The 19,769-nt window shown below is 39.5% G+C and overlaps 1 protein-coding gene across 4 annotated transcripts; it reads left to right on the forward strand.

Annotated features, from left to right (window-relative positions):
* The first annotated feature begins 2,227 nt into the window (after positions 1-2,227).
* On the forward strand, positions 2,228-19,517 carry RAB4A (RAB4A, member RAS oncogene family). 4 transcript variants are annotated; one of them, XM_066315734.1, is made up of 8 exons: positions 2,228-2,372; positions 10,341-10,421; positions 11,600-11,714; positions 12,888-12,950; positions 14,528-14,682; positions 15,664-15,759; positions 17,306-17,466; positions 18,758-19,517. In XM_066315734.1, exons 1-7 carry the CDS (start codon positions 2,342-2,344, stop codon positions 17,419-17,421), a joined length of 657 nt encoding a protein of 218 aa, XP_066171831.1. In that variant the 5' UTR covers positions 2,228-2,341; the 3' UTR covers positions 17,422-17,466; positions 18,758-19,517. The 4 variants fall into 4 exon arrangements, with proteins under 4 accessions (XP_066171831.1, XP_066171832.1, XP_066171833.1 ...); XM_066315733.1 differs by lacking the exon at positions 2,228-2,372 and adding an exon at positions 3,632-3,692; XM_066315735.1 differs by lacking the exon at positions 11,600-11,714 and having other exon boundaries at positions 2,306-2,372.
* The last annotated feature ends 252 nt before the right edge of the window (positions 19,518-19,769 follow it).

Raw genomic sequence — 19,769 nt, forward strand, 5'->3', positions numbered from 1 at the left:
TAATTCATCCTTCAAGGCAAAATTTATAAAACACCAAATCCTATTCATCTCTCACATTCTCCTGTCTTTGTTTTAACATTCTTCCAACCTCGACCTTCCTCTTCAGTATTAAACTAATAGCTTTTATAGAAACATTTACAGTTTTAATGTGCTTTATTGATACGTGCATGTAAACTTATCAAGAGTGATTGGAAGCAAAGGAATGTGGTACTAACTATTTGATAAATAGGAGACCAAAGAGGATAATTTGCTGACATCACTTTGCTGATGGGGGGATGCCCATGCTCTACATGTGGCATTAACTATTTGATAAAAGCAAAGATGCTTTTATCAAATATAAATGCCATAAAACAAAGTAATCTTGCAATATAAACAGAATAAAAAAAAATACTAATTTACCCCTTAAGCTAAAGTTTATACAGTGCAAGAGGTCTAAATCTCCTTGTTCTCCCATATAACATGGATACAACATGACATTTTTAGTAATCTAGTAAAATCTTTACTTCAGTATCTTTGGGGATTTTTTTGGTTAGACATTCAGTTTGTGTTTTGGGGTTTGGAGAGGGTTTTTTGATTCATTTGGTTTGTTTTCTGGGGGCAGATACAGGGGGAGTTGAGCAAAAATAACCATCTATCAGGGATTTGGTGATGTTAGATCAAACTCCTTTAAAGCCCAGCCTGAGCCTCAGAACCTACCATTCTGGGGAACAGCTTTCAGACATAAAGCTCACATCTATGATATGCTGGCATCCACCCAGCTCATGTGAAGGCTCTTCAGCTTTCCACAGCATTTTGGAGAGCAGATGCCCCAGAGAAACATTTACATATGACATTTTAGGCCTCAATATCCTCTGTGTGTCAGGGCTGTGCTAACTTTGGGGACCTGTTTATACAACCTCCAATTACTGTTAATAGTATGAACTCATGAAGGAGTTGGTTCTTTGAAAACTGTGGCAAGTCTCTTTGTCTTTATGTACCCACAACAACAACAAGAACAATCAGCAGATTCTCTGGGGGGCTCTTGGTGCTGGCTCAGCACATGTTGTTCCACTGATTAGAGACAGGATCTTCAAAGCTGACCTCTGACCAGCTAAGGACTTGGCAAGGAGGTGGCTGGGACAGGCAGAGGCAGTTTTTCCTACAGCTCGGGAGATGAAGGAGAAATGGAAAGGATGTGAAGCTGTGAGCAGCAAGATAAAAAACAGCCAGAAATAACAGAAGATGGAAATAACAGAAGAGGAATTTTTTAAGGATTGAAAGAAAGGAGAACATGGAGCATACACAGGAAGTATCATTTAGGAATGGCATAGAAAGAAAGGCTGTTGTGGTGGGAGCCGTAGTGCCCTTTGCTGTCAGACTAACCAGGGCTGGCGGTGCAGTTAAGACATCCAGTAAAGAATAATACAGACCAGGCACTGTTGGTATCGAGCCCCTGAAGATTTGAACCAAACCTTGCAACTTTTATTGTTGTTATCAGCAGCCACAGCTGCATAGTTATGATTAAGCAGTTGCACTGTGAACATTGTACGTTGTGCTAATCTTTTGTTACAAGGAGAAGGGGAGAGAATCCCGGGATGACAGCCGCCAGGAGCGAGGTCAGGAGGACCGAGCAGTACCTGGGGGAAGGTCTCTCTGGCCGTGGGAGATCGTGATCACCGACCACGTACTCAGAACGGACCCCAGGCTCGGGAGGGCAGAACTGAGCCTGAGCAATAAGTACCAAAGAGAGGAACGACGAGCAAATAGGGATTTGAGTACTAATTAAAAGGAAAGTTTTGTAATCTGTAACCAAGGAATGCCGGTACCTTTGCTTGTTAAAATGTATAAACAGCGAAACGTTCCGGTGACCGGGGAGCCAGCCTTTTGCGGACCGCCGCCCGGCTGCCTGCTTGGTGCGAACTGGAACAAAACGCGGAGAAGGGCAGGAAGAGCGCCTCGGTGTGTGACCCGGCGCTGCGCACGAGTACGGGGCCCGCGTTGCGGCCAGCAGCGCGGCACTCGGTGTAAGGAGCCCGTGTGGGGAGCCCGCCCCCGGGCAGGGCGCCGCAGCCGCCGCCTTCCCTCTGAGGGGCGCGGGGCGGGACCGGCCCGGGCACGTGCGCCTTGTTTTGGGGGCGGGGCCGCTGGGGGGCGGGGCCGCGGCCGCGAGCCGCCGCGCCTGCGCGGGGAGGCCTGTGGCGCGCGGGGCCCGGGCGCGCCTGCGCGGCAGCGGCGTGGGGCGGGGCGGGGCTGGGCTGAGCCGGGCGCGGGCGGCGGGGCCTGTTCGGTTCCCTCCGCCGTCAGCGCCGAGCCCGGGCGGGGCAGGCAGCGAGCAGCGGCGGCGGGGGTCAGCCCTCCCGGGATGTCGCAGAGTGCCATGTCCGAGACCTACGGTAGGTTCCGGGGCCGGGGTGAGGGGATCCCGCTTCTCCCTCCTCCCCTCCGGGGAAGCGGGCCCGAGGCCGGGCAGTGCCCCCTGAGGAGCGGGGAAGGAGCCGGTGTGACGTGAGGGCTCCCCGGGCTCGGGCGGGTCCCTCTGCCCGCCGCTGTCCTGAGCCTCCAGCGCTGCCCCGCCCGTGGCTGCGCGGCCGGAGCCCCCCGAGTTTTCCTTCAGAGTAAACAGGGAGCGGCTTGGGCGCTGCTTCTTGTGGTCCGGGGAGTCCCGAAGGAAACTTGCGGTGCGTCCGCTGGGAGAAGCTGCCCCTTCCTTCACTTGCAGCTGGCGGGTGCTTCTGCGGTCAGGTTAAGGTTTCGGTCCTGTTGTCTTAGACGTGCAGACGTCAAAAAGAGTTGACTGTGCGAGTGCCTTGGCAGAAAAAAGATCGGTGGGTATGTTCCTATGTCGCTGTGTTGGCATGGGTGTCTTACTAGCACCGGTAGGAAAACATCCGATGGAGTAAGTCGGAGTGCAGGCACTGACAGGGTGTGTCCAGTGCGTCGCTGGGGAGCATCAAAGTGAGGAGTCAAAGAGGCAAGCAGAGCTGGTATGGCTGGCTAGGTGGAGGAGATGAGAAACAACCGAATAGTATTAAATTTCTTTTCTGAATAATTTTACTTGAAACTCTGCTTTGAATAGATTTCTTTTCTACCCTTTCCATACCATATGGTTCTATAATATTTTCCAGTATAAAGATGCTGTTGTACATATAAACATATTCTAAAGCCATGTAATAGGTTCATAGTCCATGAGAGCAGGATCAGAATTGAATACGGAACAATTGAATAATCAAAGCAAAATTGGACATGACAACTCTGGAAACTGTTTTGGAGGCTGGGAGTCCATCAGGAGTAAGCCAAGTGACCTGATTGTTTCTACTGTGTAAGTCATTTTATTTTCAATACTGTAGTCATCAGTGCTCGATGTTCTGTCCTACTGGTCAGTGCTTCAGTGTACACCAAATGCACAGAACCAAGGGGGCAAAACAAGGCAAGAGTGTGGGGCAACCCTTGAAGTGCCAACATTAAGATACTGAAACCCTACTTCTTTTGTCCATCTGTTCTAGAAACATGTAAAACTTACATGTAGAAACAGAGGGGTGTGCTTTGTCCATCTAGATTTGAGTTTAAACAAGTTCTTCATGCTCTGTACTCCTGTGGTCTAGAACTGGGATCACTTTGACTGTGCTTATGGTGGTCTCTGAGCAAAAGAGTTGGTGGAAAACCAGAGATGACAGCATTTCAGTGGTGCTCCTCCTTTGATGCTGTAATAGTAGGTAAGCCAAATAGATGATTGGTATCTTAAACCAGAACAATTAGACATTTTTTGCATTGTTCCAGTGATGCATAATAGGGATAGTAAGCCACTGGAGCTGTTGATACTTTCTGATTATTTTGGTATCCTAGAAAACAAGCCCTTGAAATGGAAGCTTTGTAGTTGTGGGTTGTTCCTGTTATTTGTTGAATTCTTGTTTGATGTTATTACCTTTTGGAGTTTCTGTGTTTGTCCTGTGCACACACAGGCTACAAAAAATTCAGAGCTGGAATGCTTGAGAATGTCAAGTTCTAGAGAACACAGAAGAATAAAAGCTGTTATAGCATAAAATTTAACTAATGGCTCTACAATTTCTGACCATAACAGTAGTCAGTAAGTAATTTTGCAGTGTCCTGTCCACATATATAGCAGCCCCATTGACAGATCAAAGTTTGCAGTTCCATGTGATTAAATTATGGATCTTCTGTGCTTGATGAACTCTCTGGATTTCATGTGCTCACTGTCCTAACAAAGAGGGGTTTGTTGCTGACCAGCTGTTACAATGGCTGTGGAGGATGGGAGAAGTATTAGGCCAGTTTCCCCCTGGTGACTGAGACTGGGGGGCACTGGATCCCCCTCCTGGAATCCATATAGTTTGTAAATGCTTAGTCATGAAATAGGTTTTTCTTGTTGCCTGAATTATGACCCATTCCAATCATGTAACCTCAAGCTTTTTATCCTATACAGATCGGCTCAGAACCTGGTTGGTGGTTGGGTTGGTGTTGTTCTTCCCAAAGTTGTTTTGCTGTCTGACTTTTATATGACTTTAGTTTTGCTATGAGGTTTCAACTTCTCTTTCTGTTGCAAGGTGGGTTATTTTATTCAATATTTTTTCTCAATCCATAGAGAATAAAGAGCCTTTCCTCTGACCACCACTGTTAATTTTATGTCTCCTGCGGTTTTTTTCCTCCCTTAGTTTCTTCCTCTGTGTCAAATTCTGTCTTCTTTGAAGGTTTTCTGTTCACTCACTTTTCACAACTCATTCTGTGCATTATTGAGATTCTTGTCTCTTCCCTATTTTCAAACACAGTTCTGCAGCTTCTCAGTCTTGACACTAAATTTTGCTTACAATTCGTATTTTCACTGCTGCACATCTATTACATCAGTTGTGTATCTTCTTAGCTTTCTTTTCTGTTCAATTATTTATGTGTTCAATTCAATATCTATTCAATTCTTATGTGTTCAATTTATTTCCCATCAAAGTGCCAACACCAAACCAACCATGAATATAAGATAACTCCATGAATTTTGAGACTGGGTTTAGAAAGAACATTTTCCTGCTGCTTTTAGGAGAAAAGGGTCATGCTTTTAGAAGTTTGACATTTAACATTGGAAACAGATCTCTTATTCATAGGAAAACTCTTTTAACTCAAGCTTTCTGAGATGTAATGGACTTTCTGTAGATAATTGCCATATAACAACACGTGCATGTGTTAGCTTACTTCCCAGTGCACAATATACATGTTTTTGTGGTAAATACAGCCTGATAGAAAGTCACTTATCCTTAATAAGTAAATGGAAAGCAACCTTTGGATTTTAAATGGTAGAAGGATGGAAGTTGTCTGGGCATTGAATACGTGCAATGTGTAAGATTCAAGTCAAATCTCTTCACTCCTTAGTTCCTTGTGTTTTTTTTCCACCAGCATCCACATCCACAAATCCCAGTCTGGTCACATATGTTTACCATTGGCAAAGAATGTATAGTCTTTCCATCTATTTCAAAATATTTCTTTTGGGTCTGGGCAATTTGATTTGTCTTTTTCTCACCATCCCCTGGCATTTACCTGATGGAAGTTGCTTTTATCACTCTGGTCTTCAGTTTGTTTCAAATCTGATTTTATTTCTTAGTGGGCATAGCTCTGTCACTTGTAAGGAAGCAGAACTTCCCCCTTTGAAGCATTCTTTTTGCAGATTGGAATAGAGCCAGGTTGATCTGTTCTACCTGTTTATCTTGTTAACTTTCTGCTGGAGAAAGGAGTAAGCATTGGGAATAGCTCCTCCTTTCATTTGGAGGCAGCATGTGCCAGTAGGAATTCTTCAGAGCACTCTTTCCTCCTGCCCTATGCCATGAATGAGAGAGTTTCCAAAGGGTCAGCATTAGTCAATATAAATTCTACTCTGTAGCAAGGAGTTGGGAGGATGTCAAACTGTGATTGGGGATATCATTTGGTCTCCCCCCTACCCTACTGTATTAACAGTGTAAAGGAAACAATTTAATTCTCATTGCATTTTAAAGACTAAGCTGCAGCATCTCAGAAGCTGCTTGACTATTTCTTCTGCTGGAGCAGACTTCAGTCAAAGAAGGAGGTTGCATGTCTGGGGGTGGTTGCCACATCAACCATCTGTTTTTGCTGGTGCTTGAGTCAAAGCCCACAATTGTCTCTCTTCTCCTTTCCCCTCAGCTCACACTGAACCACCACCCCCAAAAGAAAAAAAAAAAAAACCACCAAAAATAACAAACACAAAAGACATTATGTAATTTACGTAGTTTAACAGCTTGTGCTGCTGGTGCATCTTTAGGGTGAAGCCACAGTTTTATTCCTTTTTGCCTGTGCTAGAAAATATGTTTCATTTCATGCACCCCCTACCCAGTTTGGGATCAGGTGGTGCATGTAACTCTCAGAGGGGAGTAAGCTGATTCTTTATAACGCCTTATTTCCTTAAACACCATCCTATGCTGCTTTCATCTCCTTATGATTTCTGTAGTGCTTATTTTGTGACCTTTCTTCCCTTTAGCACAGAGTTCAGTTTTGATCCTAAATCTCTTCTATATAAAAACCATCTTATTTAAAGGCAAAGTGCTTTAACTTTTCTAAACCTTTTCAGCAGCCAGCATGGCAGCAAGCATTTTTAACATCTGAATGATGTTTTCAGCTTTTCTATGAAGAAGGAACAACAGAATTCAAAAGAAAAGTTTCTCTAGGGTGACAGCGTTGGCAGCTATCTGGAATGCTGGAGCTCTGAGCTGCTTTGTCAATTGGAGAAAAAGAAAGAGATTAAAAAAACGCAATGAAATGAAGTGAACTCCTCTGGGAAGAGGACACCAAAAAGAAAAACTAGAGCAATTAAGCAGTAGTGCAAACACTAGAATGTGAGTTGCATTTGCTGAAGTTGCTAAGGATGAATATACAGTTTGAGTCCACAGTGATGGTCTGAAAGAAGCTGTCTGCCCCATCCCATTTGATTTCTGTGCTTCCAAACTGTGCTAAATTTTACATACATCTGTACAGCTCAAAGAGAAAACATTTTGTGTCCTAAATAATGTGTTAAAATAAGTAATAAAAATGTAGTTGATGTGGTACCAGTTGTCATACAGAAAGACATTATAAGAAAAATGAAAAATGTTCTCCCCGTTCTTACTTGGTATTACCTTATTTGTTAATATGCTAGCTGTGAACTTAAAAATACCAAGATTTAACAAACTTTTAACATTTGGTATTGGCAAAGCCTTTCTCTTGTCCTTCCTTGCAGTTGATTAAATGTGTAGAGCATTCTAGATCTCCTGAACCATGTTATCCAGTGCTCATGGATAAACTGATAAGTCTAAAAGCTTTCTGGCAGTTTACATAAAATTGGAGTTTAAAATGATAGAAGCATGGTTATATTTGAATATAAGTGTCTTTGTGAATGTGAATGTAGCAGTGTCTTTGAGTCTACATTTGTTTGGAAACCTTGCTATCTTTGGTGCAGAAAGATGATTATTTTTTTTTTTGTTAGAAGACTAACATTTTCATTTTATGTGGACTAAAACACATTTCTCTTAGTTTTGTGGAATAAAACACATTTCTCTTACTTTCCCACAGTGGAAGAATTGAATTGTAACTAGTTTCAAGTTTCACCTTAAAAAGTCCATTTGCTATTTTGTCAGATGGAAATTTATTTTTTGTCTACTAAGTAAGCAGGCATTGAACTGGCATCCAAGTGATTTATTTGTAGAAGAGATTCCCTTTTAAATTTGTCTGGCACAGACGAATAGAATCCTGATAGGAATTAGGAGCCTATTATGATGCTCTGCTAAAACACATTATCAATTTAAAGACATGAATGTAAAATCCCCAAATAGCACTGTTGCTTTCAGAGCAACATATGAAGCACCTCAATTTAAAACACCTCAGGCAAAAATACACTGCTGTTCTGATGCTCTTCCAGACCAGTCCTTGGCAGTGACATGGTTGTCCCAAGGCCTGGCTGGCCTGTGCAGAAGGGAGCAGTGTGGTAAATTCGCTGCTCACTGTGGGTTTGTGCTTTGCACAAACATGTCTTGGTGAGCCACATTTGACAAGCAGTGCTTGCAGTTCCAGTGCAGACTAGTGGGGGAATAGAGTGTTGGTTTTCGTCCTTCCCTGGTTTAGGTCTGTGGTAGCTGTTGTACTGCTGGCAATACCAAGAGTCTTCCCGGGGGGGGGAGGGGGGGGGGGGGGGGCGGGGAAAGATAAACTTGAATTTTATAATTGTTTTTAAGGGGAAAATCTTACAAACAGCATTCACCAGATACAAAGTAGAACCAGTTTTAATTGGATTTCAGATTTATGTTTGGAAAAACAACAGAATCAGAAACAGATTATTTTAATTGTGTCTATGTCTCAGGATATCTTGCATTTTGAGGTACTCTGAAAGTGGTAAACCAGTGAGATTATACACATATACACACTCTCAAAGTAGTTTAAATATACAAAATGGTGTAAAAGGCAGCTAACCAGTGATATTTGATCCATAAGAATTGAAACTTGGCTTTCTTTGAGATGAATTTTTTCTTAACCTAACACTTTGGGCTATTTATGATATCTACATTTCATACTAACAGTGAGGACTTGACAGCATGAGGGGTTCTCAGCTTCAGCATGTTTTGCAGTTGAGATGACATGAAGGGCCCTTCTTTTGAGGAGTTAACACAGAATTTTCATGACCTGAAGGAAAACCCTTTTTGTAATTATATATATGTTTTTTGTTTGTTTTTTTTTTTAATCCAGAAAGCATGAGCAGCTGGGTGGGGGCGTGACAAATGAGAGAACACTTTCTTGGAACAGAAAGTCTTGAGCATGTAAATGGTCATATTTGTGAGCAAGAAACAACCATTTTCTGAGAAGGGTAGAATTCAGAATCTACTCTGAGCCTGTTACAGCATTTGAAACAAGAAGGGCAAAACGTAAAAAAGCAAAAAACTCTTAGTAAAACATTACCTCGTTTTAAATATGAATAAAATCCAGAAGACAGGTGAAGATGAAGAATGATAGACATTTCCAGGACTCATAGCCCTGTATTTTTAATAGTGGGAATCTTCTTAGCATTTGAGAAACTTGCTTGTTTCTTTTGCCATTGCTAGGGAGTGTTTATGATACACCATAACAAGTAACTCCTTCATGAAATGGAATGAGCACATAGATTTGTGTGCATCTTAAATTAGATTTTTGAAACTAAGTACTCAGATGAGGTCCTGGTAGGTGATTTTTTAGCATAATTTAGTTTTTTTTTTTTTTTTATTCTGCCATCCCCTGGGCCAATACTCATGTAGCCCACTTGACAGCTGTGAACACTCTTAACAAAATTATTTTTTTTATTTTTGCTGATATGGCACACTTTATCATTTTCCTTGCGTGCTTACCAGATGTCTTCTGGACACCTGCTCTGTTTCTTAGAGAAACTGTGTGATAAAAGAGTAAAAAATCTGCTGCTGGTAGAAAAATAAATCGGGAACGTTGCATGAGCTGTAAAGGTTGCTTTGGTGGCAGTATATCAGGGGAAGCAGTTGTAAGCTTTCTAATCAGTTTATCATTTTTGAGAGCAGTAAGACAGGGAAGTTTTCTTTAGTCTTTAGCAAAACTGAAAGCAAATTTGGTAGCATTTAAGCATTTTATGTAACTGTTAAAATAATAATAATGAGCCTATTGTTGAAAATATGTATGACCAATGAACATTGATAGAAAGGGCTCATAAATAGGTAACAGAAATACATGTATATTAATTCAACATGTGGAGGAAATGTCAAACTAGGCATCTCAAAATAAAAATGATTTCTTCCCTCTAAATTTTGCAGAGAAATAACTGTGGTTGTCCCAGATGTACAAGGATTAAAAACAAAGTATGAGTATTAAACTGTTAATAGAGAAGTTCAAATTAATGTAAATTTTAAACAAAAACAAAACAACAACAAAAACCCACAACCACCAAAAAAAAAAAAACAAAAACCAAAAAACCAAAAAAAAAACCCCACCCCTCTCTGGAATTGTGGATTTTGAGGAATGTTATTATATATTTGTAATTAATAGCTTATAGTTAATACTTTTCAAACACATTGCTGGAATAAAAGCCAACATTTACCTGTAATTCAGCCTATTTTAACTGAACTCAGATTCAGCTATTTCTGCTTTGTTTTGTCTTTCTTGCCCCTCCATAAGGAAGAATTCTGAGTTCTTGCTGTGTAATATCACTGTTGCAGACACTGGATAATTCTTCAGACTTATTGCTATTTTGCTAATTTTGTCGTCTATTCCCTTCTCTTTGAAATAACAGCTACAAGAGAATAGCTGGCATGTGCGCTTGTTCTTGTAATGAAAATGAGAGTCCATACTAAAATATAGCTTTTTTTTTTTCTTTTCCTTTCAATCTTCAGATTTCCTGTTTAAGTTCTTGGTGATAGGAAATGCTGGAACTGGAAAATCCTGTTTGCTACACCAATTTATTGAAAAGAAATGTAAGTACATGTGAAGGACAGTTAAGAGTTCTCCACTGCCTTGTACCACAGGTAAAGGCTCTGCCTACATGAGTACCTACTATTGGTAAGGAAGCTCCCCTAATTCTCTTATTTGTGTAGGTGAGGATTTTAGTAAAGAATTATGTTCAGAACCATGCTGTAAATTCTTATTGCTCACTGTTTGTCGTTAATCTAAAGCCTAATATGGAGCATTGTTCTCTGTTACTCTCAAATGAACGTAACAAGATGTTGGTGAAAATACAGACTTAGTTTCTGTGAGAGGTATAATTTGCAGCTACAAGATTCCCTTGATATATAGTAGAGACTTGGATCTTTTTGAAGAAATAATGAAAGAAAAGTTGAATTACTTGAGTTGGTGTAGAAAGCCTGTAGCATCTTTCAAAATAAATAGTAACTCGGTTTCTTTGCTAAGGGCTGTGGTTTACAATAAACATTGGTAGAGATTCAATTGTGAATATTTTTCAGAGGTGAGCAGATAACATAAAAGGAAAATTTCTGTTGGATTGTACATTTGGCATCAAGACTAAACAAAAATAGTATGCATTTCAAAACCTTTGTAAATCTAAGGTGACTGTTGTCTCTCTCAACCAAACAGTAACTCACCTTATCCTTTGAGGAATACTTAAGGATAATGATGTGTAAGCCCTAAGGAACATGGCTTGATTCTGAATGAACTTGAAGCAAGCCCTTGCTCCTAGTAAGGGCAGCTGTAAATTGCTGAGATTCTGTGATATCAACAGCATACATAAAGCAAGTATCTTAACTTCATGTATTAAAGAAGAATTGGCTCTTGCATATTCATGGTAAAGACTGTGTGCATTCCCATGAATTTTATTTTTAAATGGCATCAAAGTATTAGAAAACACAGTTGGAAAAAAGTGTACAAGAAGTATCTTGCTACTTACTAAAGTGAACTGGAAATTATTTAAAGCAGGCCTTTCTAGTAGTAAGTTTGGATTGACTAAACTGTCAAAAATTGTAAGAACATTCATTTCTGTATGATGGTAGTGAGCTTATGAGCAGCACTGAATTTGATGATTCAGGTAGGTTGTAATTTGAACACTGAGGAGTTTTGATAATACCTAAATCATTTTATATAAAAATTATTCACTCTAAATTTTCTTTAAATAAGTTTTGTTTTCTTTTCTTTTTTGTAGTCAAAGATGACTCAAATCATACTATAGGAGTGGAATTTGGTTCAAAGATCATAAATGTTGGTGGTAAATATGTAAAATTGCAGATATGGGATACAGCAGGACAAGAGCGGTTCAGGTACACTTTTCAGCCATTTTATTAAGTGTTATAATAATTGCTGCTGTGGGTGGTGGTATTATTAATCTCTGCTTGTAAGTAGGCCAAGCTTTTTGGTCAGTGGAGTTGTTTGTCTGCTTTCATATTAACCTTCCAACTTGGACACAGTGACACAGATCCATCAATTTTGGTAGAGCAATGCTGCCTTGCAGGATCTGAGTTTCTGCCCTTTCTTTCATTGGGTATTTTCTGTTACGAGTGGAATAGATGAACAAAATCTTGCTCACCAGCCAAATTCATAATTGTTTTTTAACTAGGAGAACGCACATAACTCCATGTTTAGGAGACCTTCTATTGGTTGGAATAAGTAAATGTCAAGAAACTGTAAACTGTTCAAAATCTGCATGAAAACAATTGCACAGTATAACTATATAGTTTTATTAGAGAAGAAAGAAATCAGTCCAATTCATTGGGGTAAATACATTTCTAGGAAGACTGAGAGATCCTAAGTTTCTTAGAGAAAAACAATCAGTTTGTCAGCTTACAACAACCAGTGTGCTTTTAATGCTGTATTTTAACAGTGTTCTACATCTGAGGCATTGATCAAACTTCATAAAAATCTAATGGATTCTTCGGTACATTCACCATCAAATAGGATATCCATTTTTTAAAAAATACATTTTGGGGGGGAATGGAGTGTGTGTCTGAGGTCTCTTTGTTTTGGGAGAGGGCTTGGTTAACAAAGATGAGTATGATGGTAGAAGTCTGAGTAATGGGCAGCAATCCAGGTAAATGTCTTCTATCAGACAAGTCCTTTGGATATACTCCTGACTAAATAAAGCTGGGCTATGATTTGTAGTCTTCACTAATGAGGTCTCTTCAATGGGTTGGGCATATATCAGCCTCCAGTTCTGTATCTGGTGACATATTATGGTGATTTGTATACCTTCAGCACCACAGGAGTCATAATGGACTTTGAGAACCCTTGTGCAGCTATATTTAATTAAAGTGCTTCATCAAAAACCTGGTTGTACTTAGTCTGCTGCTGCACAGCTGATAACATTGTCTAAAAAACATGTTTTGTTTTAAATATGGTAATAAGAATTTAGTTTCATAATACAGATTGTGTTATATTAATCCAGATTTTAAACAGTGAGGGCACCACAGAAATATATATTTGTAATTCTATTTCAGGTCTGTAACAAGGAGTTACTACAGAGGGGCTGCAGGTGCTTTACTTGTCTATGATATAACCAGGTAAGAAAGCCAGCAGCTCTTTTGCTCATAGGCTGTCAGATCCAATTAATGCACAATGATTCCTCCCCAGCTACCTGATGCTCTAATCGCGATTGGGCAGGAAGAAAAGAAAGTAAGTAAAAGAAGTACTTCTGTTTCAGTGCATATTTAAGCTTTGGAACTTGCTAACATGAGATATTGTCAATGTCAAATGAGAACAGTCCCAAAGGGTTACACAAATCTGTGGGGGTTGGGCCCCCAGCAGCTGATCTAATAGTGGGTACTACATGCAGCCACTGGCTCAGCAAGCCTTGCCACAGAAACAAGAGCGGACTTCAGCCACCCTTAACCAAGGTGGTGCACCCTTTCTTGTGGAAACTGGTGATTAGTGTGCTGGGATAGAAAGCCATCCTCTAGAGAGTCTAGCTCTGCCTACACATTCTTTAACTGCAGGCAAGAATTCTGTTCATCTCTGCATCTTTCAATATTTTGATATTATAGGCAGCAACTAAAACACCCTTACACATGTTCACATTCTTCCTGCCACCACTGACTGATATTTGTCAGATGAGTTTTAGGTTGGTCAGTGGTGGTTCACTAGGTCGTTGCTTGTTGTTCTGTGAGTGAAGGGTTCTCTCAGCAGCCTTTGAAATCTGTGTTCTGTGCTTAAGGTCAGCTGGAGTCATCTGTCAGTCTCACTGCTTTAAAGCTTTCTCCCTGACCACTGCTACAATGGCAAATGGTGTGCAGAGTTGCAGGAGGTCAGGACTTCTGGACAACTAACCGATATGACAGAGCAGAAGCCATTTCTTGTTTACATTAAGCTGTATTTATACATTCTAAAACTCCTGTTCACACGATCACAGATCGCTGGGTTGGTGCCTCTATCTTGTCCACACGTTCAGTAATGCACCTTTCAGGAAATATGATTGGTTACAGTCCAGTGCTTCATGGCCCTCCTTTATCTAGTTCTTGCAGTCTTGGTATTCTGTTCCTTAGCCTCTTCTTTCTTATTTTAGAACAGTTTATGTCTTAGTAACCTTGACGAATTCCAGAGGGTTCTGATAAGAATGACTAAAGACATTTTGGCTGGAGCACACTGTGGCCTAAGCTGTTCAAATATATTGCTGCACAGGGTGACTGCCTGCAGTGTAAGTCCTGACACTGGTGTGAAATTTCAGGCATACACATCTACACAAGCCTCTTAAATTCTTACAATTCTACTGGTAATTTAGGCATCAGTTGAATTCCATGTGGAACAGTATCTCGTTCTGTTATCCCAAAATGTCATGCATAAAAGTTGAAACTTGATAAGAACTTAAAATCTTAGCTTTTCACATTAACACAGTATGTTATAGTTGTGTGTTTATATATTGTGATTAATTTAATTTTGATTTTTCAGTACTCGAGCTCTTAAATAGTTTTATGAAGGAATTAGATAATCTTCCCTGTTCGTCGCTGGTACACTGAGATGTGTCGGTGCCTCACCTGATTACCAGCAGTTTGTTTGCCACAAACACAGATTTGCTGTCTGAGTTTTGGTGGTCTGTTCACAAGAAATGAGTGTGTCCTAATAAAGGATTTCATTTCCTGCACAGCCGGGAAACCTACAATGCACTTACTAATTGGTTGACGGATGCAAGAATGTTAGCAAGTCAAAACATTGTGATAATACTGTGTGGAAACAAAAAGGATCTTGATGCAGATCGTGAAGTCACTTTTTTAGAAGCATCCCGGTTTGCACAGGAAAATGGTGAGTAGTACAAAACCTTCCTGTAGCATTCAAAGACACATAATGCTTCAAATCATTTACATTTTTGTGCAGTTAAGCTGTACTTTGTACCCTGTCTATAGAAAAGAGTTCTGTCAGTACCTGAGGCCCAGAGAGGCAGTGCCTGCAGTGAAAACTACATATTCTGCTTATATCTCATTGCCAGTGGTTCTTCCACTCACAGCTGCTCCTTTAAGAATACCCTCTATGTGGAGATATATTCTGTAGGAAATGTAATACAACTTCAGGTATTGCCTTGCCTCCAGACAGCTGAGGAGAAAATGAAGGACGTGAATTCCCATTTTTCAGCATCTTAAAGGTTCTGTAGGTAATAGACAAAGTTGTATGGGGTGTGCTGCAGTTTGAAGCAATGAATTTTACTCATTGAAAACTGAGTTCAGTTTCAGTTCAGCAGGGGATGGATCCAGACAACTATTACCTGGTCTATAGTATTCAGAATTTCCAGCCTGAGAACATGATTCTCTCTCAGCTAAAGCAGTCTTGGTCTGAGCTTCTGTGCTGCAGTCCTGCCATCAGCAAAATCTGGTTTTGCTTTTATAAATCAATTGAAGTCTTTTCTTCCAGCTGTGGTTACTGGCTTTGCTTTTGCATGTAACCCCTGTTTAATGGGAAACTGTATGAAGTTTGGTTCCAAGTGCAGTTTTGCATGCACAGCCCAGGTTATCTTTGGATTCCATCTTTCCAGGGCTCCCTGAGTAAATTTTAGAGGAATTTTTTTGTGGGTTTGCCATCAAAAGTTAGTTTTTCTGGACCATGCTTTTTGACTGTAGATCTCTGAAAAAATATTTTTATTGCTCCTAGCTTTCATGCTTTGAACTACTATACCTGGTATTCCAGACTTGTTTTGAGCATTTTTTTTTTTTTTTTTTTTTTTTTTTTTTTTTTTTTTTTTTTTTTTTTTTTTTTTTTTTGTGTGTGTGTGTGTGTGTGTGTTAAATGCAGAGCTGATGTTCTTGGAAACAAGTGCTCTAACAGGAGAAAATGTTGAAGAGGCCTTTGTACAATGTGCAAGAAAAATACTCAATAAAATTGAATCAGGTAAATTAAGCTTTATATTTATAAAATCCTTTTATTTTATCTGAAAATTAGTAAAAGGGCACATGGAAATATCACCATTCAAAGTCCTGTAATAGAATTGTAGCAAAAAAAAATCCCAAAATTTCATTCTGGTAAAATAACCTATTTGTTTTATAGCTGCTTCTCATATGCTTTAATAGGAATGGATGTCTAAGTGAGACTTGTATATCCAAAAAGGGGTGGTGAATTGTGGGTGGTGTTTACCGTAACAGTCAGATCTGATGTAGGTTCTGTGTTCTGTGGGTTGCTGCATCCCTACGAATACCAAGCCTGACATTAGACAGTTTTTTGTAGTCCAGAATAAAAACCTAATATCAGGCCAGTCATAACTTTAAATTCTGCTTCTCATATGTAACAGGAAATACAGTCAAGAGAGTATGAACAGTAATACTAAAAATTTCAAGGATGTTTCCTAGCAACTGTTTCTCTGAAGTGACCTTCCTGCCTCTCAGTTGAAATCGTTTTTACTTTTGCAGATCTAGAAATATACCAGAAGCTTCTCAACACAAGTGGGCAGGTTTCTGCTGGAGACAGGCTTCTGTGTGTTAGGTGTCATTAGCTAATTTGCATTCCAATTTTTCTCTTCTCTAGCTGCTTGATGTCTTTAAAGTTTTAAGTACTGGCCATATTGAAAAGTCTGTCTCGGATCCTAATCACACGTTTCCAATGCCAAGCAGAAATTTTTAGATGAAAATAACATGATATTTTTAATAGAAATTTTCTGATTACTGCATCAAATGGATGCCAAACAGCAGCTTTTATTTTAAACAAACAAACAAACCAAACCTAAACAAACCCAAAAACCAAATGAAAAAGCAATGTATAGCTATTTTCTCATGAAACTGTAGTTTGATGGCTGCTCTAAAGAGGTACTGCCACCACAGAATTACATCTTATTTTCTGTGAACTGCTCCTGGATTTTTTGTGCCAGCACACACCCACTGAATCGTGTGAAAATGGAGACTGTAAGGAACTTACAGAGGTCTCTCTTGGCCAGGCCACCATACAGCCATAAGAAGTTCAGTTCTGAAGGCATAGGATATGAAGTAGGCAGAAACTGATACCAGAAGCTGGAAAGGTTGATCATTTTCCCTGGGGGGCAGTTCTTTTTGGAATCCTTCTGTCAGATTGATCCATTTTTGTTTGGCTTGTGTCTACAGTACTATTTTCTTTGCTTATGAGCCTCTGAAAGCAGGAAGTTTTTAGCTGTATTCACAGAAAACATTTTAGACCTTTCTTTTGTTCAAAGTAGTGCAAATGCATTTCTTGCTTGCAGCCTAACTCTGGGACAGATTGCTTTGTCATCATGATCAAGGACGTGTGGTTAAATTAGAGAAAAAAATTATTCAGGTTTGAAATTGCCTAAAAGTAGGCAGAATTGAGGTAATCTCTCTGTAAATAGATCAGAATATAGTTATTCTTTTTTTTAATCTAATGTTAACGGGTTATTTGGAATATACTATTTGCAAATGATCTATGTTCTTGTGACCATTTTGTTTCTCATCAGGAGAATTGGATCCAGAAAGAATGGGCTCAGGTATTCAGTATGGAGATGCTGCCTTGAGACAGCTGAGATCACCACGCAGAGCACAAGCACAAAGTGCTCAAGAATGCGGGTGTTAGAGAAACAAAACACAAAATCCCAAATACTTACTTTAGATACAGAAGGTAAGGCTACAAAAAGCTTGGGGTGATGGGCAAATTAGTGTATTTCATAAATGTGCTCTATTGGGTGCTTGGCTTTTTCACAGTTAGCCTGTAAAGTTACAGAATCTATTGAAATAATGCACAGTGGAATGAATTGGTGTTTTTATACTTTGGTTTTTCTTCTGCCATCTGCTGGGAAGACTTGTGCTCTTACTGAGGTATTTCTAAATCTTAGTTACTCTGAGTAATGCTGTGGAACATTTTCAAATTCTCTATTCCTGACATGCATTATAGGCCTAATAGCCACCTAATGCACTGTAGAGAAAGTGAATCAGTTCTGTTGCATTGAGAACAAACATTAGTAAAAGTAAGCATTCACAAAATGTATAGTACAGTATCTTGTCCTAAACTATTATAAAGTCTTTTCTGAAAATGAGGCTTAAACACTGAGACTCAAAAATTAAAGATAACACTAAATTTCAACTTCCACTGACTTTCTTGCCCCTACCTAAAAGCAGCCTGAAGTTATTCTGATTTCTGTCTGCTATTAGCAGAAATGTAAGCAGGAGAATAGTAGTATTTGCTGCTTAAGCAGTGTTGTCATCTAATGTAGTTCTGGGGTTGTTGAAGCCTAGGAAACTGGTGTGCAGTGTTCTGAAGTTCTTTCAAAGATGTTGTTCAGAAAAAGTGAGGAAAGAACTTTTCCCTTTAGCAGTTGTAGGGGAAGAGACTTAAAAGTCACATAAACTCCTAAGAACAGCTCTGTGGTTGGTCTTTCTTATAAACAGTTGTCCTTAAGACACTTCTCAGTAGTCACTGGATTTTACATAACTCCTTGCACCATGCAGTGGCTCTTAGGACAATCCTTTCTCCTTGTGTAGTTAATTATTCTGCTATAATTAATCCTTATTTCTCTAATACAAGGACAGTGCTATCAAATAAGTACTGCAGGCACAGCTACTGCATCACTTTTACTGTATTCATTCATCAGCTTGAGCAGTGCACAGAGCAGAAGCTTTATGGAACATTAAATAAGGCAGCACATAATTCTACATCCTTTTTTTTTCCTGTGTTCTGGGAGCTTAGCTCCCAATTAAAGCCCAGAATTTTAAATAATGGATAGGAATCCTTGAACTGCTTTCCTCTTATAAAATGTCATTCTTCAACTAAGAGACTGCTTGAAAAGGGCTTTAATTTTGTTCAGCTTTGGTATAGCTTTACAGAAATGGATATTTATTGATTTTATTTCAAGAGCTCAGTTTTCAGATTGAGCAGATATGGCTAATTAATGAAGTTCTTACGTATTTTACAGCTGTCCTTGCAAATGATGTTTGAAGAAACAGAAAAGCTTGAAGGCTATGCAGTTTTTAAAAACATCTTTCCACTATCTCCAGACAAAGCAGAGCACTGCTGACAGAAAGGTGTCCTGTGGTAGGGGGCAGGAATGTGCACAACACACAAGTCTGCAAAGTGAACTGGATAGTTTGGTGGACAATATTAAGGCTCATACCTGTATGTAAATGTTTTCCATTACCTGTTTTTGTTCTTTCACCTCTAGTTTAAAGCATTGCAATGTACTGTAAATAATGTAACAGTAAATTTACAAAGCATGGTATACTTATGTATGCTATTAGAATGTTGCACTATAAGCAGTTTAATATTTTATTTTTTTATCATATAAACGAATTTAACTGAGGTAGGCTTTGTCACGTTTGTTTGTTGCACAAGTTTGTATTTACAACCTGAATTATTTAACCACTGGCAACTGTCAGTGAGAGGTTGGTTTATTTTTTCCTACTCTGTTTGCCACATTCTAACAAGCTGTTGGCAGGATCAATTCTTAATGTGTGGTTATGACCTATATTTCTGGGATCCTGATATGTCAAGTTGGAAAAGGCAAGTTAAAGCACAAGAGCAGAGCAAGAATGCTACACTGAGCTATACCATCTTTCATGAAAATAGAGTTCTGTTTATTCCCTTTGTCCTGACATTTTTTGTTCAAATGGATGCTTATCTGAAAAGTATGCACCTTAAGTTGTCTCTGAATTAAATGGAGTTAAGCATGCTTTGTACTTGAAAAGCCTGAGTTGAGGTTTATAAAGGCTGTTGGGTCCAAAATCTTTCGTGTTATGTTACTCCTCTGCTTGTTTGTTAGGATTGGGTTTGTTACAAAACTGGTAACAATTATTCCCAATGATACTCTCTTCCTGGTAAGAGTGTGAAGTGTATCTTGAAGCAGCATAACTGTATTTTCAAGAACATCAGAGAACTCCAAAGAAACTTACTTGTCTTAATCCTCGCTCAGTTCAGTTTGGCTTTCAGAA

This window comes from Sylvia atricapilla, chromosome 3 (assembly GCF_009819655.1).
Source record: "Sylvia atricapilla isolate bSylAtr1 chromosome 3, bSylAtr1.pri, whole genome shotgun sequence".
Classification (NCBI taxonomy): domain Eukaryota; kingdom Metazoa; phylum Chordata; class Aves; order Passeriformes; family Sylviidae; genus Sylvia; species Sylvia atricapilla.

Excerpts from the sequence above, each read along its gene's own strand:
- RAB4A (XM_066315733.1), top strand. The coding sequence starts at position 3,647 with ATGACAGCATTTCAGTGGTGCTCCTCCTTTGATGCTGTAATAGTAG. Across the intron at positions 3,693-10,340 it reads CTTTGATGCTGTAATAGTAG|ATTTCCTGTTTAAGTTCTTG; the intron begins GTAAGCCAAATA and ends TTCAATCTTCAG. Across the intron at positions 14,683-15,663 it reads CCGGTTTGCACAGGAAAATG|AGCTGATGTTCTTGGAAACA; the intron begins GTGAGTAGTACA and ends TGTTAAATGCAG.